The 27321-nt window shown below is 48.3% G+C and overlaps 1 protein-coding gene across 13 annotated transcripts in view; it reads right to left on the minus strand.

The window, feature by feature from the left end:
* Window positions 1–27321, minus strand: part of HECW2 (HECT, C2 and WW domain containing E3 ubiquitin protein ligase 2) — a 264600-nt gene that overhangs the window by 118060 nt on the left and 119219 nt on the right. For all 13 annotated transcript variants that reach the window (XR_009453721.1, XM_059702621.1, XM_059702618.1 and 10 more), the window contains 4 exons: window positions 18410–18517; window positions 11080–11174; window positions 6278–6344; window positions 1273–1442 (listed from right to left, as the gene is read on the minus strand). Coding sequence is in view for 12 of the 13 variants with exons in the window: in XM_059702621.1 (XP_059558604.1) it covers window positions 1273–1442; window positions 6278–6344; window positions 11080–11174; window positions 18410–18517 (440 nt within the window). In the remaining variant the exon portion in view is untranslated. The remainder of the gene's footprint in view (window positions 1–1272; window positions 1443–6277; window positions 6345–11079; window positions 11175–18409; window positions 18518–27321) is intronic.

Here is a 27321-nt window from a genome sequence, read left to right on the forward strand (position 1 = left end):
TAGGCTTCTAACGTGTTGAAATTCGGTGGTCTGCCTTTACAAGTTATTTACTATTTTGAAGATAGTAAGTACTTGTTTTTAAAACCAGGAATAAGAAAACATGCTTTTATCTGTTTAAATAACCTAAGACCTCCTAAGAGCCATATCTTTTCTCCACTTGGTTATAGGTCCCCTGAGTTATATCCCTCTCCAATGAAATACTTCCACAACATTGTCAGAACATGGTTGTCCATAAACAGTTAGGGAATGTTTTAATTATCGGTGTGATTCCTATGCCAACAAAGGCTTACCCAGAAACACTATCTAGTACTGGAAATGTCTTGATCCCAAAGAAACGGCTGTCCTCACTCGAGGAGAAATGGGGTCTCTGTTCATTCTCAGGGTTTTCTGTAGTTCTAAGGAAAGCCCCTCGCCAGGCCGACTGGAAGCATAAGGGAGCTGGGAGGGGGCCTAAGGACCACCAACACAATCTGGCTTCACTCTCTGCGTAGCACATTGAATTTCCCGGGATCAAGAAATCCCAGACACATTCGCCAAGGCCTGCAGGCGGGGAAACTCCTTTAATTTGCACTGAATATATGCTAGAACAAAACACCAACATTTTAAATAAAAACCATCAATCTCCCTGATTTCTCCTTCTGCCTCAAGGTCCAACATGACTGCTAGACAATGCTGCTGGGCCTGTCCTGTCTCCACATGTAGACACTTTGTGCTCATCATTTGTTTGCATTGATTTTGACTTTTTAAAAAATATATTGCAGCCCAGCTGGCGTGGCATTGAGCGTCGACCCATGAACCAGGAAGTCGCGGTTTGATTCCCAGTCAGGGCACATGTCCGAGCTGTGGACTCGATCCCCAATGTGGGACGTGCAGGAGGCAGCCAATCAAAGATTCTCTCTCATCAGTGATGTTTCTATTTCTCTCTCCCTTGTCCCTTCCTCTCTGAAGTCAATAAGAATATATTTTCAAAAGCTACACACACACACACACACACACACACACACACATTGCATTAAAGTATTTCTTTTGATTTTTGAGTCTTTTGGCGTCCTTTACCATAACTGTGCACCAGAGGTGCTTCCCTTGCCTTATCCTAGACCAGCCCCGACTAGAGGGAATATCTCATTCTCACTGGGCCCTCTTTCCAACAGGCCCCCTAGACACCTCCTGCTCACACCGTACACAGCTCAATGCTGCAGAGAGTCCGGAGGAAAGGGCTGGAGTTGGCCACCTCCTCCTCAGTCACGTCTCAGACCCTGGGGACCACCTCACCTCTCGGTGCCAAATGGGGTTGGTGGTGTTGCTGATGATGGTGGACCTCCGCTCCTGCCCGTGGTGGGCACAGGTGGGGAAGCTGCTCTTCTTCCCCGGCCGGATGGACATCTTCAGGTAAGGGTCCGGGTTGAAGAACATCCCTTTCTTTAGCCCGACAGCTCTGAGATCTTTAAAGAAAGAGAAGGAGAGGAGGGAGGAAGGGAAGAGAAGGGCAGAGGAAAAGAGACAGAAGGACAAGCGGCTCAATGACAATTGTTCTTAAATAATCAGGCAGGCAGCGCTAAACAGGAACAATCTAGTTGAAATGATAGCACCATTATTCATACTGCGACCGTGTAGGTAAGTGAGTTCAGGCGGGGCGTGACTCATCCCAGCAGAGAGGCCTCCTAGCAGGCTGCAAAAGTGAGACCAAACTTTACCCCCACCTCACACACCTAGATTCTAACGTGTATGTGGGTTGGCAACCAGCATTACAATGCCTTGAGAGAAATCCTCAGTAAACTGTTTATTTAAAAAAAACGAAACACCAATAGTTCCCTTCATGAGAGAAACATGAATCTTCGACATACATACAGGAAACGCACTGACCGATGTTTAACTGGGGCGGACACTGCAGAGCACACATGCAGTTGCACACATTCACCATGTCGCATATCTTCCACAAATGCCATGAATGATAGGGAAGCGGGGAGACCAGAAATATTTCTGAAAGTTGAATGCTACCTACTGGATTAAATAACTGTGAGGTTACTCCCTCAATAGCCTAAAGCCAGTTAAATATTGAACGAATGTCCCATGTCTCATCTTCTGCAGCAGCTGTGATTTCACTATGCGAGCTGCTAAAAGTTCTGGCTAAAGCCTGGTTTGTGAAGAGAATGACACTTTTTTTTTTAAAGGCCAGGCTTAGGGATACACGCACGTCAGGAAACAAAGCTGCTTCCCTGGGCCCCCTGCACCTTTCTGAGAGGATCTGTGTGACTAGGGTCGGCCTGAGAACAGAGGGATCTTGAAGTGTCTGGAAGAACGCACTGTTTCCAGGTCGCCTCAGGCAGTGATGCTTAGGCTAGGAGGCCCCGCCCACTGGTGCAGATAGAAACCTGCAGGTGGCCCAAGAACCTCCAAAGGCCTCCGGGTTACCCAGACTGGCTGGGGAAGAGACCCCGTCATGTGACCCTAAATTGTCTCCACGGTCTTCCTACTCAATCCCATTTCTGAAACACAAAGTCTTTCTTCGAAGGACAGAACTGGCCGGGGGCTGCCCAGAGAACCCTACTCTCCGGGGACAGCTCTCTACAGGAAGCTCATGCCCTCACCTACCAGCAGGAACTTGGGGTCTAGACGTCTGTGCCATGAAAACAGACTGGGAGAGTCTGATGACACACAACTGGCAGGAGAGGGAGGCAGTTTAATATGTTGGCAAAGCTCTCGCCGGTTTGGCCTAGTGGCTAGAGCGTCAGCCTGTGGACCGAAGGGTCCTAGGTTTGATTCCTGGTCAAGGGCACGTACCTGGGTGTCAGGCTCAATCCCCAGGGTGGGGCATGCAAGAGGCAGCCAATGAATGATTCTCTCTCATCATTGATGCTTCTAGCTCTCTCTCCCTCTCCCTTCCTCTCCAAAAAATAATTTAAAAAATATACACACACACAAAAGAAAAACTTATTTTAATATGTCGGCAAAGATTGAAACATTCAACCAACAGGACCTGATGTTAAGAGCGTGCAGGAAACAGAGTGAGATCACTGACCTGAGAACCGGCGGGAGCGACACTGCTGTCCCCTCGGGAGCCTGACCGCTCCCATCCCTGGCCCTCCCCAGTGTGCCTGCACTTCATTACCCGTTTAATAACGCTGCGTGTCTTTACTGGGCTTACTTTGGCATAAAATAGCCAGCCTTGAGAGAGAAAATGCAATTTACAGACTTATTTTCTTACCTTTCTTGTTTATGCTCGCCTCGGACTCAAAGACAGAAAAATGACATTCTTTAGATAGTAAATCGACTTCTTTGCAATAAATGAGGAATAACATGTACAGAAACGGCTGCCACACAGTCTGAAAGAGCTAATCTTTCATGCAAAACATTCCTTTGAACACAAAGAATTTCCCCAGAAGATGAAGCCACTGTGATGAAAGAAGTCTCTGTTAAGCCTCATACCAGTTTTCCACCAGGGACATTGTACAAATAAATCTTCATTAAGAAATACAACCAACTACCAGTTATGTGTGGTCTGATTACCCAGTTTCCTTCACCCGTCACATCTCTGCTCTTTTTTCTCCCTTTTGCCTTTTATATCCCTTATTGCTCATAAATATCTGCATCACCCAATAGACCAATGAAGGACTCAAAGTCACAAAGGTATGACATGGTAGATATCCTGGTTTGTGGTGTGTTTTTTTAAGAGAGAAGGGAAGAGAGAGAGAAAGAGAGAGAGAGAGAGAGAGAGAGAGAGAGAGAGAGAGAGAGAGAGAGAGAGAAACATCAGTTGGTTGTCTCCCACACATGCACTGTCCGGGGATCAAACCAACCTGGGTATATGCCTTGACTGGGAATCAAACCCACGACCTTTTGGTGTATGCGATGATGCCCCAACCAACTCAGCCAGGGAAAACACAGTTTTTGTTTTTTGCTGTGGAGTTCAATTATTTGTATCCCTACTTATCCATAGATAATCAAGAGTAGAGCGTTTGCAGGCAGCCACTCCACAGGGCTCAAATGCTCTTGGTTATATGTCGTCACTCACTGTCAATATGCTACAACCAGATTAATTTGTTCAGAATTAGAGACTTGTTTTCATGTTCTATCGTTTTAGCCACTTCTGTCTACCACCTGCACATATCTGACCACGTGGTAGGAAATAGGACATAATGTTAGCCAGCCGCCACGTGTATTGAGGTGGGACATTAGAAGAAGTTGTGTTTCAAGAAGAAACATCTGGCTGTGCCCCTACTTTTTAGGAAAATGTCCTGGGATTTTCATGTTCTAGATCAGTGGTTCTCAACCTTCTGGCCCTTTAAATACAGTTCCTCATGTTGTGACCCCCAACCATAAAATTATTTTCGTTGCTACTTCATAACTGTAATGTTGCTACTGTTATGAATCATAATGTAAATATCTGCTATGCAGGATGGTCTTAGGCGACTCCTGTGAAAGGGTCGTTCGACCGCCAAAGGGGTCGCGACCCACAGGTTGAGAACCGCTGTTCTAGATGCTCATTCTCCCGTAGTGAGTTAATTAGCACCCCTCTGCAGTCAAAATCAATATGTGTGTATCATTTTTAAAATATTTTTATTGATTTCAGAAAGGAAGGGAGAAGGAGAGAGAGATAGAAACATCAATGATTAGAGAGAATCATTGATCAGCTGCCTTCTGCACGCCCCCTACTGGAGATTGAGCCTGAAACCCGGGCATGTGTCCTTGACCGGAAATCGAACTGTGACCTCCTGATTCATAGGTCAATGCTCAACCACTGAGCCACGCCACCTGGGCTGTGCGTATCCTATTCAGAATGATATTGATCACTTGGAAGCACGGGGCGATGCTTCTACACTAAGAAAACCACGGTGTGGTCAACCTAATGTCCTGAGCCACGCAGGCTGGCTCGTGCTCCCCACCGATAAAGAAAGGACTTGTGCACCTGCAGCCCCTCAGGACTGTGAGGTCTCAGGTACAGTCGCCACCTGCCATGTTCTCAAGAGACAGACAGATGAAGGGACAGGGGAGTGTCACAGGCAGTGGTGCGCCTACGTGCCCTGTTGAAAACCTAGACATGTGTAAACGCTGAGGGTTCCAACCAAACATATGCACCAGCCACATCTGAGCCATCAGTCATCAGTTCACCACCGCCGAGACCCGCCAGGAAACAAAACCAAGCAAGCTTTCCCAGGAAGTGCCTCCTCTGCTAGGACGGAAATGGTCCCCGCAGGCCATGGCAGCCATCAGCGACTTCCGTGCGCCCTTCAGTCAGATGCGACGAGGGTGCACCACTGCCACGTCTGTTTTCAAGATCAGCCTGCTGACTCTCACTTGTGAGAACATATATTTTCATGCAAATTTTTTTTTCAGCTAAGAAAGTAAACTGAATTTAAATTTGAGAAGCACAACACAGATGGAAAATGAAAGCAAAGCATCTGAAGTGATAGACGTCTGTCAGACTTTATTTTGGATGTACTGTAGCACAGTCGTCGACTTTGAAAGTCCATTTCAAATACTGACTGTCTTAGTAAATTCTTGACTTTATGAGTGCCCATTAACTTTTTAAAAATCAAAGGCTTTCAAACTTTTTGAGTCCCCTACATATGAAGTAACATGTGACCATGAAACCCACATACACATACAGAGGTGTTTTTCTTTTCTTGTGTGAATGTTTTTCAGTTTGTATAAACTGATGTTCTATGAAAAAAATATTTCCCTTTGGTGGTAAACTGATTTTTTTCTATGCTTTTTTTAAATTGCTAATTTCAATGAAATAAACCTTGTAAACCACAAATGAGTTCCCACTCACAACCAGGTCTTTCGTTTTCTGATACACAAACAAGCAATTAAAATATTGCAGCAACCAGAAAACAACAAAACAAATTGTTATGCCCACTTTCTATTTTTATGTGTATTCCTCCACAGACATTGGGGTTCCCCCAGCTTCCCCCCCGCCTCGTTTCCACATTTCCCTTTCTCTAGATGAGGTAAGCACAAATCATCTTCAATAACCAACGTCCTCATGTGTGGTTAACACACGACATTACAGATTTTTTTTTTAAAGTAACTATACACAGTTACAGTCTTTTTCCCACCAGAAAACTCATTAGAAGAAATAACTTCTGAGTTTATAGCAATGATCTATTTTTATCCTGGTAAAAGATATACTTGAATTTCAGAAGTATGACCCCCCAGATCAATAACTAACTAGTCCCCCTATAACATCTGAGAATCTGTGAAAGAAAGGACTATTGGTGCCCTTAAAATCGCACACTTTCAAGCTGGACGTCGCGCCAATGAAAGGCAGCCTTACCGGACAGCGTGAAGCTGATGAGCTTCCGGGAATGCGGGCTTCCGGAAGCACCTCCTTCTGCCCCCATCTGCAGACAAAAAACACGCGTGTGAAGCTTCACAGGGTCTGAGGCTGCTCAGCCGTCCCGGGGAATCACGTATGTTTGCCAATGTGATGATGTTCGTACCAAACATGCATGTAGTATATGCCCTCTCATAAGCTGCAAAGCTTGGAATTGAGACACAAATGCAGATTCTCAGAGATGAGAGAAAGATCACACCCAACTTCATCTTTCCCCGAAATGAGACTGGTAGCAGCTTCTAAATTCGCTGGGATATGAATCAACTTACTTTATGTCCTTTTAGATCTTTGCTAAGAAGATAGCTGATAGATAGTAAATGTACTTATATTGCTATTACTGTATGAAAACATTCCTTAAGTTAAAAAAAAATCAAACATCAAATTCCTTCAGACTTTTTAGAAAACCCTAGAATAAACTAAACACGTGATTTATACCAGACTCATCCATACATATGTAGAATGATGCTCTCTCGCCAAACATTTTTGAGTGGCCACGTGGATGCCCCATCCCTCTGGGGGCTCCTATATGACTGAGCTACAGGTAGATGGCACATGCTGTTATGATTAGTGGTAATAGGCATTCTCAATGCTACTGTACTAATCACTGTGCTAAAAAGCTTTTCCTAAAAGCTTTCAAGTAAATTATCTCATTGAAACCAATCATTTACAGACCACATAGCAGATTTAGCCTTTCCCTCAATTTATGTACAATTAGTGCTCAAGTTCTAGCATACTAGGAAACAAAATTTCATAGTTTTCAAAAAAAAAATGCTGCAATACTGTAAGAGACAGGCTGAAGGCAGAATATATGTTGAATAGTTGGAAAAGTGAAACCACATTAGTTTATATTACACCCTTCCATCTTTTATCTTTGGAACTCTCCCCACACTCCTTTAAAAATCTTATGCCATCAACAAATAAAACTTTCACTAATCCAAGAAAAGCCGGAAAACGTCTAAAATCTGCCCTTAGATTCTCAACCTGTTGGTCGCAAACAATGAAAATACATCCTGCATATCAGATATTTACATTACGATTCATAACAGTAGAAAAATTACAGTTATCAAGTAGCAATGAAAATAATTTTATGGCTGGGGGTCACCACAACATGAGGAACTGTATTAAAGGGTCGTGGCATTGGGAAGGTTGAGAACCACTGGAAATGAATTCCATGCCAATTCTGAAATATCAATTTCTACTTCCTTCTCCACTTCCTGGAACGTAGTCAAAACTATTTTGTGTGACACTTAGCTGCTTCCTGATCATGTCATTTGCAGTATCCTTGGGTCCCATCCAGGTATCTTTTTACATTCTGCCCATCAAACCACCTCCTTGATGACACTGGGCTGGCTCTCGGTGAGTACGTACGCTTTATTACACTGTGTGCCACCTCTCCGACTCATCACCCGCAGGTCGACCGGCGGGGCAACAGCAAACCAGCCAAGCTACTGACGGCTGGTCACTACCGCGTCCTGCTTTCACCACGCACAACCCTGGACTGTGGAGTGGTGAGCAGCAAGGGAGTACAGTCTGCAGCTGAGACAGCCAGACCCGATAGGTCATGGCCTCCCCTCAAATGGACCCCATGGCCCTGCGTGCTGTACCGCCCCCAAAAACACGATGACCCTTCCTGCTAAGGGAGACTCACCCAAAGTGAGTTAAAGAAGGCTGAAAAGATTCATATTCTTTTCAAAATAAACTTTAAATGGGTTTTCTGAAATCCTACTTAAAATATTATAAGATATTACAGAAACAAAAAATTTGCCCTTAGATTCTCATTTTTAAAATGTGATTCACTGTCTGGCAAAAGGTTAATGTGAAACAATGTTCACAGAATTCACAGATAGACACTGTCCTTTCCTACCATGGTGGCAAAATGCTCATCTGAAAGAATACCCAGAGCATTCGATGTCACCACCGATGACCACAAAGCCAGGGAAGAGCACGCATTCCCTCTAGCTACAGGGGCATCGGCGATAATAAACGTCTGCCCTTGCTGTTTGCAGAAAGGTTTTTAAATAAACTCACTCCCTAGATTCATTCCAGGAAAAGCCAGAAGCAACACTGTCAGCCCAGTGCAGAAACAATACATGGCCGTGAGTGACGGTCGCCTTTGCCTGTCCCTGAGGCCAAAGGATTTCCTGTTCCAAGCGTCTGATACACATCGCTGTGTACTCGAATGAATGACAGTGACGTCAAAGCCCCAACGGCAGGGAGGGCACAACGGTTTGTATCCTGGACTCATCGCAGAAGGATGTGTGAGAAAGGAGCAGATTAGGGTGGCAGCTCATTTCCTTCCCGAGGGAGTCTCCCAGTGACTTCTTCCGGGACTGTTCTAAGCGGGCCTTGTGACTGTCGATGCAGCTTATCCGTCTCAATAACTAAACACGGGCCACATGCCGTGCCCCGGGCGGCCGTCACGCTGTGACACAAACACAGCGCTCACCCTCACAACGAGGCGCCCACGTGGCACAGCCTCTCATTCTGGATACAGACCCGGCCGTCTCAAGCCTGGTTGGGAAACGATTGGCCGCCAATCCTATGAGTCACCCTCGGAACCACAATATTCTATTCTGATCGCAAGCGCTGTATCGACGAAGCCTTTAAGGTGCTCTACACGCTGTCTGAAGCAAATTAATTATCTCCAAACGGGCCACAGGATTGACAGAATAACCTCAATGCAAAGATCAATGGAATGAGATCAATGTTCACCCGGCGGTAAACTCCCGCTGCCTTCAATGATAGCTGATTGTTGAAACTGCTCAAGTCTAAAAAAAAATTAAATAAAAACTCTGAGTTCAGAAAAATCGTGTTTGGAAGCGATTGCCTAATTTCACACACAGTTAATTTTTCAAAGGGTTTTATTACAAACGGCGCCACCCTTCTGGCTTTGCAATTTTTCTCTTTAGAATATTAATTAAAGCGTGTGCCGGTGCTGACTATGTGACACGGCAGATGCTGTAGTCAACAGCTGTTATTCTCCTGTGGGCTTCCAAGTCTTACATAGCACGGGTGGGTCGTTCTTTCCTATTCCACACCATGCGTCCTACGATGGGAACTCAAATATAATTCGCATGTGAGCTCAGTCCTTAGATATTGCAGATTTTGCACATACTGTTCCCTCGACCTAAAATGCTCTTCCCTACCTCTCTCCACCTACGTGACTCCTACTCATCCTTCAGACTGTCCTGCAAACACGCCTCCCTCAGGAAGCCCTCCAACACCTTCCTGATCGGGATAAATCCTACAGTACGTGCTCTCATAGCCCCGTCTTACTCCTGCTCATTGTCATTAGACTCAAATAACTATAATGTAACTTCATTGATGTCTCTCCTCCCCCACGAGACCGGTGAAAACGAACACTGTGTTTTGCTGATCATTTCATCCTGGTGGTGAGTGCGATGCCTGGCATTAGCTGGCACCCAGTCAGTATTTGCTCGCATGAGTGGAGAAAGGGAAGGACGGGCTGATAGGGCGTTGGTGGGCCTGCACAATTGCAAACTGCCATCGGCAGAGATTACTTTCTGAATCTCAAGGAGTCAACCTGGCCACGTGCCTATTTCCAAAAGTGCGTGCATCTATACATTTACACATACACACACACACACACACACACGCCATGAAGATTCGATATTATGGGAGTCAGTATTTTTCTTCTATACTTCCATGACCTGAATGTTACGAACGAGGGATATAAGTGTAATGATTTACATCTCTTACACTCTCGGAATTCCCCTAAACCCGTGGTCGGCAAACTGTGGCTCGCAAGCCACATGCGGCTCTTTGGCCCCTTGAATGTGGTTCTTCCACAAAATACCACGTGCAGGAGCACGTACAGTGCGATTGAAACTTCGTGGCCCATGCACAGAAGTAGGTTTTCGGCCTGGGCGAGTCTATTTTGAAGAAGTTCTGTTGGTATTTGGCTCTGTTGACTAATGAGTTTGCCGACCACTGCCCTAAACTGTCTAAGTCGAATCGCCCGTGAGCAATGGAGTGCACCTTGTGAGGCGGTGAGACCCTAAGGTTAGTGGATGGAGTGAAAAATCAGGACATTGAGAAAAGGAATCCCCCGGGAAGTACCAGGTTAGAAATGGACACACTTTCCCTTCAAGGGTCCACAAAACCAACGATGTCCTCCAAATCTAAGTTAAATATCTCTTTCTTCCACCGAGGGCCTGGGGAAGCGGCTGGCCTCACTGACTGGCCAGGTCGTACCAAACTCTGTGTGGTCTCTGGAGGCACCGGACCCCAGGTCTGCTGGAGAGGGACTCAGCACTGAGGCCCCCTGGGAGAGCACATGCCTGATCCCCACCGCACACTCCCTTTGGGATGGAAGCTCACTGAGCAGCAGGCAGAAGCACACACGTTAAGTCATGACTGTTCTCCCTTCTGCGCCCCGAGCTCCTGTAAATCAAATGCACGAGAAGATGCAATGTTACCATTCCCAACCGACCCCAGTGGAGTCTGAAACCCCTTCCATAGTGGAGCACTCACGAATTTGTTTCATGGAGAGCTGACCACACAGAGCTGATATAAATCCAATCCTGTTTTCCCACTGGTTAGAATGATGGATGCAGGTAAGCCAGCCTGCGCGTGGTTCCCTTTAATAAAGCGGAGGCCCCCCCCCCATGCCCTGTGTTTCCTTCTCAATGTTCCCCCTCATCTGCCAGAGCTGCAGGTGCAGAAACAGAAAGCAAGGCCCCAGGGACCGCCCACCCCAGGAGGCAGCAAGCAGGACTCACCATCACAGCGGGGTTCCTCACGGTGATGCAGGGGGTGGTGGCGCGCAGGGCTCCGCTGATGCCATGGTAGTACTTAAAGCAGATCTTTATCTCCGCTGTAGACGGATTGGAGAAACACGGTCATTCAAACATGGGATAGTCATTCAAACACGGAACAACCAGCGGAGGCCATTCCCACACCGCCTCTCAGAAAGCCCTACTCTGAGTCTTTGGATGGTCCCTCCTTTTCCAAGCAGAGGCAACGGGCTGGTTATGCCACGTCGTCCTTGCCCGCAGACGCTCCTCCGGGATTTTGTAAGGACACCCTCAAACGTATTAGAAGATAATGCGCCAACGAGCCGCAAAGTAAACCGTGTGGAGATGAGGCTAAGACTAGCTGCCCTGCGTGGAGGCGTCTCTCTGGTCTCGGGGCCCCTTCACCTCACACCCACTTTGGGAGGCAGAGAGGCCTGTCCCCAGGCTGCAGATGGAGTGTGATGTGCTGAAGGTCAAGCAGGAAATGACAGGGTCAGGACTCAAACCGACTTTAGGTATCAAAGCCTTCATCCTGAACCTCTACAACACAGACAGGCTGCAGCTGTCCACGGACACAGAAAGCAGGCTAACACGTATGAGAAAATACTGTCTTAGACTATGCAGTGCTAGGGCCTGGGAACACGCAGTATTTTAAATTTCCAAGTGATCTAAATGCAGCTACCAGACAGGGATCAAATTTAGTAACCACTGATACAGACACCACTGGCACATACAGATGCAGATGTATGTGGAGATCTATAGCCGCAGGTTATGTGTGTTCATATCTATTACACATGTATGTAGCATGTATGTATTTCATATGTGTAAAATCTGAACTCGATGAAGAGCAACACAAACGTCATGTACTGATTTTGGAAAGTAACAATTTCAAAGATCGTGAAGTCAGAACGCGGCACAGGTAGATGGCGCAGGCACTGGGATGTTTCCGTGCACAGCGCGCCTGAGTCACGGAAGTGTCACCGCAAGATGCCTCGCTCCCCAGGTGTCGTCCGATACAGGCAGGGATGCTGATGGGCAGCCCCAGGGCCAGGCCCGCCTACAGGGGCGGCCTCCTCCACTGAGTCCCCTGGACCACTAAATGGGGAGCCACTGGACTATTTCCCAAGGAAGTCCACCTCCCACGGACCCTCCCGGCTGCCCCCGATGACCTCCACGGAGTATCTGGTTCACTTGTTTTAAGAGAAAAAATACAACAATTAAAGAAAAATCCTCTTTTAGGAATTTATATTATTGTACGTTTCCTATCCATGATGAAATGCAAAAAGAACAGTCCTGTCATGAGGTAAAATACCGAGTCTTTCCATCACGAACGTGAGTCACTGTGGCGATTCGAAAGGTAGCGAGCACTGCTGGGCAGGGGACTGTTACCCCGCACCCGTCACGAACAGGCCCGCCCCACGCCGGGCAGGGGACTGTTACCCCGCACCCGTCACAAACAGGCCCGCCCCACGCCGGGCAGAGGACTGTTACCCCGCACCCGTCACGAACAGGCCCGCCCCCCGGGCAGGGGACTGTTACCCCGCACCCATCACAAACAGGCCCGCCCCACACCGGACAGAGGACTGTTACCCCGCACCCGTCACGAACAGGCCCGCCCCACGCCGGGCAGAGGACTGTTACCCCGCACCCGTCACGAACAGGCCCGCCCCACGCCGGGCAGAGGACTGTTACCCCGCACCCGTCACGAACAGGCCCGCCCCACGCCGGGCAGAGGACTGTTACCCCGCACCCGTCACGAACAGGCCCGCCCCACGCCGGGCAGGGGACTGTTACCCCGCACCCGTCACGAACAGGCCCGCCCCACGCCGGGCAGAGGACTGTTACCCCGCACCCGTCACGAACAGGCCCACCCCACGCCGGGCAGAGGACTGTTACCCCGCACCCATCACGAACAGGCCCGCCCCACACCGGACAGAGGACTGTTACCCCGCACCCGTCACAAACAGGCCCGCCCCACGCCGGGCAGAGGACTGTTACCCCGCACCCGTCACGAACAGGCCCACCCCACGCCGGGCAGAGGACTGTTACCCCGCACCCATCACAAACAGGCCCGCCCCACGCCGGACAGAGGACTGTTACCCCGCACCCATCACAAACAGGCCCGCCCCACGCTGGGCAGGGGACTGTTACCCCGCACCCATCACGAACAGGCCCGCCCCACACCGGACAGAGGACTGTTACCCCGCACCCGTCACAAACAGGCCCGCCCCACGCCGGGCAGAGGACTGTTACCCCGCACCCGTCACGAACAGGCCCGCCCCACGCCGGGCAGAGGACTGTTACCCCGCACCCGTCACGAACAGGCCCGCCCCACGCCGGGCAGGGGACTGTTACCCCGCACCCGTCACGAACAGGCCCACCCCACGCCGGGCAGAGGACTGTTACCCCGCACCCGTCACAAACAGGCCCGCCCCACGCCGGGCAGAGGACTGTTACCCCGCACCCGTCACAAACAGGCCCGCCCCACGCCGGGCAGAGGACTGTTACCCCGCACCCGTCACGAACAGGCCCACCCCACGCCGGGCAGAGGACTGTTACCCCGCACCCGTCACAAACAGGCCCGCCCCACACCGGGCAGGGCGAGAGAATCCCGGAAGGCATCTGGTCTGGAGGGTGGCGGGGTGCTGAGGTGGAGCCACGGGCCTGACGAAGCACAGGAGACAGACACTGGCAGAGAGGATGGCGGCAGAAGGCGGGAGGCAGAGACCAGTGAGGACACGCGGGATCGGGAAGGCTCACAGAACACCCTGGTTGGGACGGAAACCTGCGGCAGGCTGGGCGCGAGGAGCGGCCGCGGCAGGAACGATGAGCTGCGGGCTTTGAGGAGCCACCGGCGTGGACATCCCAGTTTCATCGGCACTGCCCCCCCGGGACACGCCTGGCGTGAACACCCACTCAGGGCTCTGAGTGTGACGGCGATTGTGACAGCTGCACAGGCCTGAGCAAACTTCCTCTCCCACCTGCTTTCTCCCGAGACCAACAGCACGTATTCGGCAAGCACACGGCTCAGCACAACGCACAGGCCGTCAAAGCCGGGCAAGCCGGGTGGCGGGCGTGAGCCTTGGGTTCTGCGGGCAGGAGCGCATCAGCGTCCCCCCCTAACGCTGGAGACCGGGACTCCGAATCCGCCTGCAGCAGGGCCTCCATGGCCAAGTCAACGCGGGGGGAGCAAGCCGCTCGCTTCCCAACACAGAGACGTGCATTTGTGTAAGACCTTCCCCGAACTCTCCAGTTAGGGTGCCATCTCCTCTACACAGTCAGTGAGGGGACACACTCCAAGACAAAACAAGTGACTGCTCATTTTTTAAAAATATTTTTTTATTGACTTCAGAGAGGAAGGGAGAGGGAGAGAGACATAGAAACATCAATGATGAGAGAGAATCATGGACCGGCTGCCTTCTGCACGCCCTCCACTGGGGATCAAGCCTGCAACCTGGGCCTGTGCCCTGACCCGCAATCTAACCGTGACGTCCTGGTTCATAGGTCAACGCTCAACCACTGAGCCATACCGGCTGGGCTGCTCATTTTTATCTGTAGGATAGTGGTAGCCAGGCCAACTTCGCCAGCTGACCCATTTTAGGTGCTATTTTATTCCTTGCTATAACCCAAATCTCTAACTCCAGTGATACACTAGAGCAGTGATGGCGAGCCTTTTGAGCTCGGTGTGTCAGCATTTTGAAAAATCCTAACTTAACTCTGGTGCCGTGTCACATATAGAAATTTTTTGATATTTGCCACCACAGTAAAACAAAGATTTATATTTTTGATATTTATTTTATTTATTTAAATGCCATTTAACAAAGAAAAATCAACCAAAAAAATGAGTTAGCGTGTCACCTCTGACACACATGTCATAGGTTCGCCATCACTGCACTAGAGTCTCAGTGACCTCTAAGATGAATTTATTCTGAATTGAACAAAACAGATTCTGTGGATGGGCATGATCACCCCACCCCACGGCTTCCTGGGTGGAGCAAAGCACAGGGATTGACGCAGATCACCCGTCACAAAAGCAAACACACAGCAGGTCCCCAGAGAGAAAAGCACAGAACAGCTGTTGGCACCTGGACTCAAACCAGCCAGGTCCCGGAGCAGGACACCAGGAAAGATGCCTGTCCCGAAAATACGGGAAAGTTCCATGCGGGTGGGAGCTGTCCCGTCCAAATATTATTTAGTGCTTTAGGTCACTCAAGATTAAAATACAGCCCCTCTGAGTACGAGAGAAACTAGCATGTTGACCAATGTCCTTGAACATTTTAGTTATGAGAAGAGTAACTGGAAAGAAAACTCAAAAGGGTGGAAAGGGCTATTGGGGCCCAGCCTTCTGTTTGAGCTACATTTTTAATCTCTCACTGCAAGAGGAAAACAAAAAGCTATTCCTTCGAGAAACAGATGTAAGGACGGGGAAAGCCAATGCAGGTGCGATGACCGAGCATCAGAACAGGAAGAAGCCCCCTGCTCACAGGGCCAGCCTGCTCACAGGCAGGGGAGACAGGGGATCTGGACTAAGGAGCAAGGAATGATCCATCTACCCAAGAATGGCTTCTGCACATATAGGTGGACAAACAGACAGGAGGAAGGCAGGAGAGAAAGCAGGCCTGAATGAATGAATGAATGATCATCCTATATAATAAAAGACTAATATGCAAATTGTCCCCTCGACCAAGAGTTCAACGGGGAGTTTGACCAGGGGGCGGGGCCAGTCAGCCAACGGCCCGCAGTCCTTCCCCCTGGCCAGCCCTTCCTTATTGGCCCCATCAGGTCAGGCCGGCCGGACCCCACCTGTGCACGAATTCATGCACTGGGCCTCTAGTAGTCTATAAAAGGTTACAGAAACAGACACTCTGGCATGTCTCACCCAAGACAAGTTTTGAAACCTCTTACATTTCAAAACTCAAGAATGCACACAACCCAGATGAGCAACCCAGTTTCTGCGAGCATCAGCTCATTTGAGGGATATTTGTCAGTCCGATGACAAGTGCAGAGGGAAGCAGTCCTCCTCTCCAATGCCTAGCAACGTCGTCTACCCCACATTAAACCAGTCTCTGTCCTTCAAGTTCATTCAGGCGGGTCCCGTAATAATATGCCCGGCCTCCTGCCTCCTGCCTCCTGCAGGGGTTTATCAAGACAAACGGAAGCCATCTTTATATTCAGAAATAGCTCCGTGCTCAAATCTAGGTTTTTCCCATGAATTTAGGTCAATTTTTGGAGAATTTTACTTTGACTGGACTTCTGATGAGCTAAAGATAAAAATTTTCTGTCTGAAGATGAAAGCAAATGTTTTTTGGTGTCGTTAAGTTTTCAAGATCAAAGATTAAAAATATAAAAACTGTCTAACATACTCAGCCACCCCCTGATTTAAAAAAAAAAAAAAGTTTCATAATCTCACCAGAGGATATGTTTTTCTTGATTTTTTAGAGAGAGAAAAGGGGGGAGGGGAAGAGAGAGAGGGGGGGAGAGATATTAAGTACTAGCAGGAGGGGTAAAGAAAAACCTTCTCAGAGAAAGAGAGGTTTACTAGCCCCTCATCAACCAGGACATCCCGAACCTCTACCATTTCGAAGGGAGAAAGAAAGTCAGTCACAAACACTGAGACAGTCTGTCCATGGGTGGTGGTTGTTCACACATACTGTTCCAAGTGGCAGCAGCACGTGATACTGACTTCTTCCCGGGGTTCCGAGTTACTCATCTCGGAACACCCCACAGTATGAATCTGCACGCGCCACCCGGGGTGATCACTGCCGCAGCCTTCTGCCCTTGGGAGCCAACACGAAGGTTGCTTCACCTTTTCCCCTGACGTTCAGTTGGTGATATTTCTCAGCCAGGTCAGCCTCTCAAACCCTGGGACCCTCTCAAAAGAGGAATCACCCTGAGAGGAAGCTTGGTTCGTTCCCATTCCCTTTTCCGCCATAGCCTTTTATCATTTATTTTTCCGATGACTTAGGTAGTAATGCCAGCTGGGCCACGGTTGGAAAGTAAAGTAGAAAAAGGCAGGAAAAAGCACCCATAACCTCACCCCCCAGAAACAGCCTCTCACATTTTGGCCAACATACCCTGCGGGCTTTCCCCACCCGCCATGACTTCAGCTGGGGCTGTGCCGTATGTATCTGCCTTTTCCCTCTCACCATTTCCCTGAAAATTATATCCCACTTGAGATTTAAAGAGAGAATCTAGCCAGAAATTGAACTGAAAAGAAGGCATTGCTTAAGGGTCAGAAACAGGATTAGAGGAAGCTCTAGAATGCTGACCCCCCAGTGAAAATGTGGAAGAAATTATCTGATGGCAATTCAAATAATGGCTGCTAATCTTCCAAAACAACTTGTTATACTGCAGAAGTTTCATGTGCGTTAATAATGTGCCTACGTCAAGTTGCTACTCAATCAAACCTTACTTTATATTTTAAGGTGTAGTAAGTACACTCCCTGTATAGCAACCCCACACTCTCCTGGATTAAACACTCTGCGTATGGAAAATGTAATTGTTATACAGAGATAAATAACTGGGAAAGTGTTTAGAGCCAATTTTGTCTACAGTTAAGGAAAAATTCTGTATGTGTAGATATTAACCTGGACCAACCAGTAAATCATTTGCTTACAGTAGTATCTAGCTACTCCACAAAAATATACTTACTATGTTTTCAATAATATTAGTGGGAAGTATAGATACTCCGCTTCATCCAAAATAAAAAGGAATGACATATTTCTGTGAATCATGTGTGCTACGTAAAAGCATCTGCATGTACAAATGAATATAACATCAGATAACTGGGGCATGGTTGAATTATCGGCAGGCAATTTTCGATTCCTAGTAAAGAGACCTCTATAGCAGTCCCAGACTATCTTACCCACACTTGTAAAAACCAGGACCCAAATGCAAAAGTTACTCTGCCGCTGGGAAAAATAATAGCAGTTAGCAAACAAAAATTTTAAATTAAGTTAAACTCTTAAATTTAAATCTTGAACTGTTTTTCCTGCTCTCTAAAATTAGTAATAATTAAATATGAATTACAAATGTAGTTGCAAGGTATATAAAAATGTGTGAAGTATTAAAATAGCCACACGTAATTTATAAATCATATGTTCATATAATACACACACACTTTTCAAAATATGTGAACATTCTCTAATGAGCTTTTTCTAAAATAATACATTTTCCAGTTTGGAGTTCTATGGTATAAGTGTATGTAAATCAGAGCCAAAACCATTTTAAATAGCACTCAGAAAAGACCCCATAGATTCCTGCACATGTAGACAATGTCGCATCACCAACACCTATTTCACACTTAGTTACTTACGTTCCATGAAATAGGGCCCGGGCTCAATCCTCCACACAATCTGCCCTTTCTGTGTCCCCGTCACACCCCTGTTTTTAGAATCCCAGAAGTTGGCCGGAGAATTCTCATCTGAAAAAAAACAAAGAAACACTTTTCAGCTTCATCACAACCTCTCTGTCCTTCCTCGGCTCAAAGACCAATACAAGTTCTAAGATAAAGATGAATGGGAAATATCAATGAACACTACCATGAATGACGACTCCCAGCAGATTATTACGCTGAGTTTCTACACTTGCGTCTTACGGGGGACTTGGGGAGGGTGCAGGTGGAAAGACGGTGGCATCTCTGGGGTTGGCCAGGTCGGTCAGGGTGGCCAACAACAAGACTTCAGAGAGCGAAGGGCACAGCAGAGCCTGGGGGCCGCGCTGATGTGTAGGAAAGGGGCTGAGCGCCATCGATAGAATCTTTATGGAAGGAGGGAAGAGCAGAGCGGGGAGAATATAACAAGACTCCACGTGGGGGACAAAAAGGGACGTTAAGCTATAAAACGGAATCAGACACGCTCCAGGTTTGCCACGGACAGCGTCCCGGCACCAGGTCTGCTAGGAGCACCTTTCACAAACCGCCAAAGGCAGGAGACCTCGAGCCGATGGAAGAAGAGGAAAGAGGCAGCATCTGGACCTCCAAAGGGAAGAGGATAGAAAGAAAGAGCCAGGGAACAGGCCTGAACGCGGCATTTTCCAAGCTGTCTGACCTCATGACACAGAGAACGGTCACATTCGCAGGCACACTGGGGTCGATGGAAGAGGCACTCACAACTTCAGATGACGGGCGAGGACACTCTGGTGGCCCAGGCTCCGCCCCCACCCTGAGCGCTGAGGAATGCATATCCTATATAATAAAGAGCTAATGTGCTAATTAGAGCGAACAACAGAACAACCGTCCAGGATTCCTCCCAGACGACCGTCTAGATGACCTTACGGACGAAGCCGGGGCTCTGAGGGTCGGCCGGGGCTGCGAGGGGCTGCGAGAGAGGGCTGAGAGCCAGGGCTGCGAGGGCCGAGCCCCTTGCACGAATTCTGTGCATCGGGCCTCCAGTTCTATATAACTTGCTCACATCCCACTGTTTGAAGCTCTGTCCTAGAGCCTACAAGAGGAAATGAGCTGAAAACGCGAAAAGGAGGCCCTTCAGAGGTTTACAGGTGCACAAAAATGTGTACAGTAACACTGGCTCTTACCGTCCAATGTACCTCACTTGTTTGGGGTTTTTTTTAAAATATATTTTTATTGATTTCAGAGAGAAAGGAAGGGGAAGAGACACAGAAACATCAATGATGAGAGACAATCATTGATCAGCTGCCTCCTGTACCCCCCACTACTGGGGATCAAGCCTGCAACCCAGGAATCGAACCATGAATCGAACCATGACCTGGCCAGGAATCGAATCATGACCTCCTGGTTCACATGTTAATGCTCAACCACTGAGCCACACCGGCTAGGCCAAATGCACCTCATTTGTTTCCCCAAATCCCTTTTCCAGGAGGAAAGATTACTGGTGCACTTTAACCGAGAGCAGGGGTCAACCAGACAGGGTGAAGCAAGAGCTCCACTAAAAAATGGAAAGAAAGAGGAAAGATCCCAAGCCCAAGGGAATATCCCAGAAGAGAAACCTCTCTTCTTATCTTTAATCTTCACCTGAGGATATGTTTTTATTAATTTTTAGGGAGACACACACAGACACAGATAGATGCGCGAGAGAAACATCAACTGGTTGCCTCTCGTACATGCCCCAACTGGGGATCAAACCCACAACCTTTTGGTGCACGAGACGATGCTCCAACTAACTGGGCCACCCGGCCAGGGCAAAACCTCTCTTCTTTGGAGCATAAAAGAAACAAAAAGCGAGGCTGGGATCACCAGCTTTGAGAGACTTCCGCCTGCTGTTATCCTGGGAGCCCAGCGGATTCATCACATTGACAAGCCAGAGAACTCGGGGAGGGTGGTCCTTTCATGGGATTGGCATTCAGCACATTAGAAGTTAAAGACTCTTTCCGTGAAAGTCCAAGGAGTAGCCATGGTCCTTCACAGGAATGGAAAGCATAACCCATTCAGGGCATCACCTCCACACGCCAACAAACACAAGGACCCAACTCCGTCCATCACGGGAATGCAACCACAGCTCTGATCTTTCTAAGGCACGCAGGCAGCCGCCTAAAACTGGACGTGAGGAATGTCCTGGGGCTCCTCAGAGCAGGTGCTGCTCCCTGCCCATCCGCTGAGCTTCTTCCATGCCCACGGAGCCCCACCTTTGTCCACGGCAACAACGTGCCCAGTTACACCTGCTTCTCTCTCCAAATCCCTCACAGCTGAGGGTGGCATGTGTTCTCGCTCCAGCCGGTGCGATGTGCGTGGAAGCCTCCTGGGTGGGACTCTGGGAAAGCTATTATTGTTGTAATGAATAAAAAGACAGGAATCTGAATGTTAGCAAGCACCCCAACCAGGTGGTTCCGACCCAGGTACGACACACACCGCACCTGGGAACATTCTGCTCCCGGAGAGTTCCAGGGAAATTGGGCAATTACAGCAAAGCTCTGGACAGTGGACATCTCTTTGGCAATTGTCCCTTTCATCCGTTAGCTTATTCCTTCCTTCCTTCCCTCAGTGCAAAGGCATTTGCTGAGTGCTTATACCAGTGGTTCTCAACCTTCTGGCCCTTTAAATACAGTTCCTCATGTTGTAACCCAACCATAACATTATTTTCGTTGCTACTTCATAACTGTAATGTTGCTACTGTTATGAATCATAATGTAAATATCTGATATGCAGGATGGTCTTAGGCGACCCCTGTGAAAGGGTCGTTCGACCACCAAAGGGGTTGCGACCCACAGGTTGAGAACCGCTGGCCTAGACAGAGGTCATGAACACCCATTTCCTTCCATAAGGAGGTGACAGTGCAGAAGAAGATTGGCACAGGAGGTACCGGCCATGTGAAGAGCAGCAGGGTAGAGGCTAGGTGCCTACTTCAGGACGCACTAAAGGGGACGGAGGAGGAATGGCCGGTGCTCCTGGGGACCGTGCACAGTTCACACGGCTCTGGGTCCATCAAATGGGAAGTGTCCTTGGGAGAGGCATATGGAGCTATCCTCTGGGAGAGCCACACACGTCAGCCAGTCATTAAGTTGTCCTCTATTCCTTGGCTTCTCTGTTCCCTGACATACTGTTTTACCTCACAGAGTTCTTTTTTGGGGAGTAAGAGGGGGTACATGGATGGTCATCGGAAGCAGCAAGCAAGTGGCCATACTTAGAGCTGAACTCAGCAGTGAAAGTTTCTATTGTTGCCTGGGCCCCAGGACATAACACCCTGAAGCCGTGGAGAAGTAGGGTTCGTTCTATTATCCTATAATGGGATTGTAAACAGTTATTATTTTAAAAAGCTAACTGAATTCTTTTTCTAAGTGCCACAAAAGCTAACATAATGTAAGCATAAAGTCTTTTTATGTTTTTTTTTCAAACTCTTCCTTCCCCATAATATTTGATACACAAAAGTCAGTGTGAAAATTTTCTTTAAAAAAAATCATCTTCTCCTGTTATGTGGTTTTTGATTCACGAAAATGTTCAGGAATCGGCTTTTAAGGTAATAAAAGGATATACAGGAGACATGACCAGACATGTCAAAGATATCCAAACATAATTTGGATTTGGAAATGATTCAGTGTCTATCTTAATATTTCCAAAACCTCCATACAGTACTGGAGATAAAAACAGGATGAAAATAACGTATTCAAAGCCCTCACTCCTCTATCAACCAACCCAGGGGAGTTGAGAAAAGATAAGGACTTTTAGGAGAAAGATGCCATGAGATTGACTGTCAGAGAATTAAAAAAAAATGCTTACAACTTTTGCTTTAAAATAATCCCTCCCTACATTTTCTCCCCCCAAAAATGGCATAAATACCTAAATTGATTTTAAATTACCTTTCGGATACATGTTGAGTATAACTATGTCCTGAGATTGGATCATGAAGGGGCCTGGCTTTATTCCGGCTACACGCAGACATCAGGTGCCTTGTCAAGACTTGGGATTGGGAGACTGTCACTGAGCAACAATTTGAATCTAAATGATCACTCCAGACGCAGGCCAAGTACACACCCTCAGAGAGACCACGTGACTGGTAGAACTTCGCAAATTTACCAGCATGTACTAGGCAGGTTGTGGAATCCACTGCAGTGTGAGGAGAAAACTCTGATAATGACTTTGAGATGCGGACGACGTGGTGGGGAGGGGTGAGTCTTTACCAGTGAAGGTACCAAAGAGAGCACCAGCCTTACTCCGTGCTCTGAGAATCATAAGTGAACTTCCAGAAGAAGCTGAAAATGTGGCATTCGTGTTTAACCCAACCTCCCTAGATGGACAATTCCACCCACCGAAGCCCCCACTAGATGGAAGAAAGAGTGTGTGTGACAGGCGTGCTTGGAGATTGCAACGCTGACACCAGGCCACCCGCTGGGAGGGCACCCACGGGTGACGAGGGCTTTGGAGCCACTTGCATGGAAAGTTCCCTATTGACACCAGGAGAGTTGGATGGTTATAATGTGCCAGGGACGGGACAAAAAGACACCAGCACATTACAGGACAGGTCTGCAAGTCTGGCCTTGGGGACAGTTGTACCTTCCCACAATTTACCCCCCCTCCCCAGACGCCAAAACCTCCCATTCTTTAGCTAATTACTTCTCCACAACTTACTGCCCTTTGTTCAGATGGCATATGAGCTCCTGAGACTAACCACATCTCTGACCCTTCATTTTCATGAGTGTCTCCATGCACACAGAAATAAAAAATGTGCAGCTAATGAGATGTGTATGCTTCTCCTCCTGTTGATCTGTCTCTGGTCAGTCTGATTTGCAGGCCCAGTCCCTGAACCTAGGAGGATAGAGGAAAGGTCTTTTTTCTTCCTCTACATAGTCCTCAAAGGTGTAGTCAGGGATGGCCAGTATTTGGTAGCTTGGTAAACACCTTAGCACAAGATCCAATATTGGGCCCATCAATAATCTATAATAATAAAAACATTGTATGTTAATTAGACTGGTCAGCCGAAAGACCTTCCGGACGTCTTTCCAGACGACCTTCAGGACAAAGCCGGGGCTGTGAGGGCCAAGGTAAGCCGCCATGGTTGGGAGGGCTGAGCCCCTTGCACAAATGTCATGCGTCAGGCCTCTAGTATTCTATAACAATGACACTACAATGCTTCGATCCTATTTCGTGCCCCAAGGTTAGAACAAGTTTTCCTGTTGCTACAGAAGGTTCATGAAAAAGAACAGAGTAAATGACCTTTTTCTAAAGGCCCATAATTTGGGGCAAGACGAAATCAGAGATGGGCGGGCCACCTTGAGGACCTCAATAATAATGTTGAACACTGCAGAGCTTACTAGGTGCCTGGCACTATTCCACTGTTTTGCCTTTATTAATTCAAATAGGCAGATAAAGTATTCAAAGCCCTCACTTTTCTATCAGCCAACCCAGGGGAGTTGAGAAAAGATGAGAACTTTTAGGAGAAAGATGCCATGAGACAGACTGTGTCAGAGAATAAAGAAAAATAATGCTTACAACTTTTATTTTGCTTTAAAATAATCCCTCCCTACATTTTCTCAAAACCCTCTGCTAACAATCCTGTAAGACACTATTATATTTTTAAGGATGGGGAACTAAGGCACAGAGAAGTGAAGGAATTTGCCCAGGATCCTGAATCTACGCGCAGAGTGAACACAGGCTGCTCTCTCAGAGGCCACGCTCCGCGACACAACAGCACGCTGTCCACCTGGGCCAGGCGAAGAGCCTGGACTGCATTCTGCCGACCGTGGAAAGTCACTGAAGAACCGAAAGCAGGGAGGGACATGACCTGCACTTTTACAAAAAATCCTTCTGGCGGCTGCCTGCAGAGAGCACGGCACAAGGACAAGCGAGGACGTCCCCAGTGCTTCATGCCCAGGCAAAGCACCCAGTGTGGGAGCATCACCTAAACATGACCCTCCCCCGGACCCATCCTTCCTGTGCAGACAGAGCTGGGCAGCTATAAATAGCCATTCCTGGTGCACATGGCTGCACACCAGGTCCAGACGCTGCAGCCCCGTGACCCCGGGAGGTGACTCATCCCCGCTGCGCTCCCTCCAGTCAAACCTCCATCCTGCAATTTCACTCAAAGTCCACCAGGCTCTTCTCCTCCCTCCCTTTACTCAAACAGCTCCTGCAAGTCCAACCTTCCCACACTCGGCCTTGACCGGTCACTTATAACTCCGTAAAACACTTCATGGCACATACGTAACACTAGGGGCCCGGTGCACAGATTTGTGCACATTGAGAGGGAAATAGAAGGAATATTTTAATATTGCTATTTGCCCTTTCTCCCTCAGTGCCTGGGAGTCGGGCAGCACTGGTCGCTGTCTACCGGGCGATCGGCGGGGCGATCGGGCCCCCACTCGCACCCACCTTGGCCTGGTGCCACCCGCTCACCTGCTCCACCATCCTGCATGGTCCCACTCTCAACAGAGGCCATCAGGGCAGGCAGCACCTCCAATGCCACCCAATGCCAGCACTGTGTCACCCACGCCCACCATGTTCCCCGCCACCTCCTGGTGGTCAGCGCACGTCATAGTGAGTGTCCGAACTCCCAGTGGAACCACCGCCCAAGGGGACAATTTGCATACTAGGCTTTTATTCTATAGGCTAGCACTGGCCCTCAGTCCACACACACCCTCTCTGCATTGCATCGAGAGCAGGCACTTTCGGTTTTGAGGGACGTATCATTTATTCCAGGTGCCATGCAGGAAGGACGCCTCTTGGTAATGGCATTGCCAGGCTGTCTGCAGGGGACTGGAGGATCCCAGAACTTCAAGACACAGCAGACCTGAGTTTAGACTTTACTTCTCCCACTTACTGGGTTTGTGACCTGGGACGCGTCCTTACCCTGCACAGACTCCATCTCTTCCTTCTGGGAAATGACGCCAGCTCCCAGCTCAGAAGGCTGAGGCGTCCGCGGCACAGCGTGGGACCGGGTGCGTATCAGGAGCTCAGCAGGCGGGCTTTTTAAACTTTTCCATTCGTTCCATCCTTCTTTCAAAGTAAACATCCCACCTGTTTACTTCTCGTCTATGTTTACTTTTAATACTCGAAAGCACCGTTCCCCAGCTTCACTTGGCTCATTTTTACATTTTAAATGTATTTGTTTTAAGTAAATGTATTTCATTCTAATTGCTCAATATACATAAATCAAAACAGAAGCATGCTTATCTGTGTGGTTTTGGAGACTGCTTTCTTAAGCAAAGGACGTCCAATGACTGACAACGCGCGTGCAGGCGTTCGCACAGGGACAGTCGCTACGCCCTGACACAGGCACAGTCTCGTAGCGTCTCAACACACCCAGGTCTCGGATGGGACGGTGCTCGCAGCTTAACGTCCTGCTGGTGAAGCCTGGCGCCCTCAAGCCTCAGGCAGAGGCGCCCTCCCTCCCACCACCCAGAAAGCGGGACTTGGAACAGTGTGTCTAACTGGGGACACTGTCTCCGCGCCGTGTGTGTGTGTGTGTGTGTGTGTGTGTGTGTGTGTGTGTGTGTGGTGTGTGAAAGCTGCCAGGAATGACGAAGCTCTGATTACATAGCTTCTTTCCTCTCATTATTTTTTTTTAATGCCATGCATACACTAAGCTCTCACCCAAAGATAATCCCTTTTAATACCAGGGGAAGTTTAAAAGCAACCTCTGCCTCCTACAGGATGTGACTGGTGCATGACACACGACAGCAGAGGATTCCGAGAAATGCAGGGCCATCCTGGAATCTCATGTTCAGCACAAAAACGTCTTCCGGTTAGGGGTGAAGGACGGCCTTATTCTTCATGAGCTCATGCTATAAAGACAGGGCACTGCAATCGCTAATGTGGGGGCTAATCCACTAGGCCTGACAATATTAACGAGGAGCGTGTGGGAGCACGCTTTCTGGAACGTGCGTTGCTCCTGACCCTAAAGAATCATTCTGCCGACGTGGCTGCTCCCTATGGGTCCCTCCCCAAAATGACTTAATCAGAAGATGAATGACCTTCTTGGAGGTCAGACGGCTCACCCGAATCTTTACTAAATCATCAACGTGTTTTTCATTAAACTGAGTATGAGCCAATGTTGCCCCCTGCGGTGCCACTGACATTCCAGCAGGTAATTCTCCGTGAGGGTCTGCCCAGTGCGTGATAGGAGCTGTGGCATCGCTGGCTCTCAGGTACTACATGCCAGTTGCATCCTATTGGACAATAAAGCAAATAACCCTCCCGCCCCCTTGAGAACCATTGGTGGGCATTTTCCAGCCAAGAAATAAAAATTTTCATTTGAAACACTAGCTAGTAAAGGATCAGAGTAGAACTGAAACGTTGCCCTGCAATCGTTCCAGTGTTTAAACAATTCATTAAACCGGGTCTAGCCGGCCTAGGAAAACTGGCCAGTCTGCCACAGTGCCACAAGAAAATCTTCTCTAAAAGACACGGTTTATCCTCCAGTTCAAGTTTTATTGTAAGATCATTACTAAATCAGTCAGCCTACAGAATGTGGCTCTCCATGAATACTTGTCCATATAAATATTACAACACAAATAAATTTCTTCAAACATCTCATTCCCTGATAAAAGAGCTTTAAAATCCATCCAAAATATTATCCTGGTGGCAGATAACCCATCATGAAATCTATTTAGACTCAATCAAGTGCCGTTTCAGAAGCATTCTTGTAAAACCTGTGCTTAGCATCCCCTTGAAGTGATTCATCGAGAACCAGCGGGACTCCAGGAACTCACAGTGAGGGGACTGCGTATTTATTTGCACAAGTTTTAGTAGCTGAACCCCAGCACCGATCTGCGGTGAGAACTGTGCAGTGACTGAATGTGGTGAACGCCCCGCATAGCAAG

Source organism: Myotis daubentonii, chromosome 7, assembly GCF_963259705.1.
Source record: "Myotis daubentonii chromosome 7, mMyoDau2.1, whole genome shotgun sequence".
Lineage (NCBI taxonomy): Eukaryota > Metazoa > Chordata > Mammalia > Chiroptera > Vespertilionidae > Myotis > Myotis daubentonii.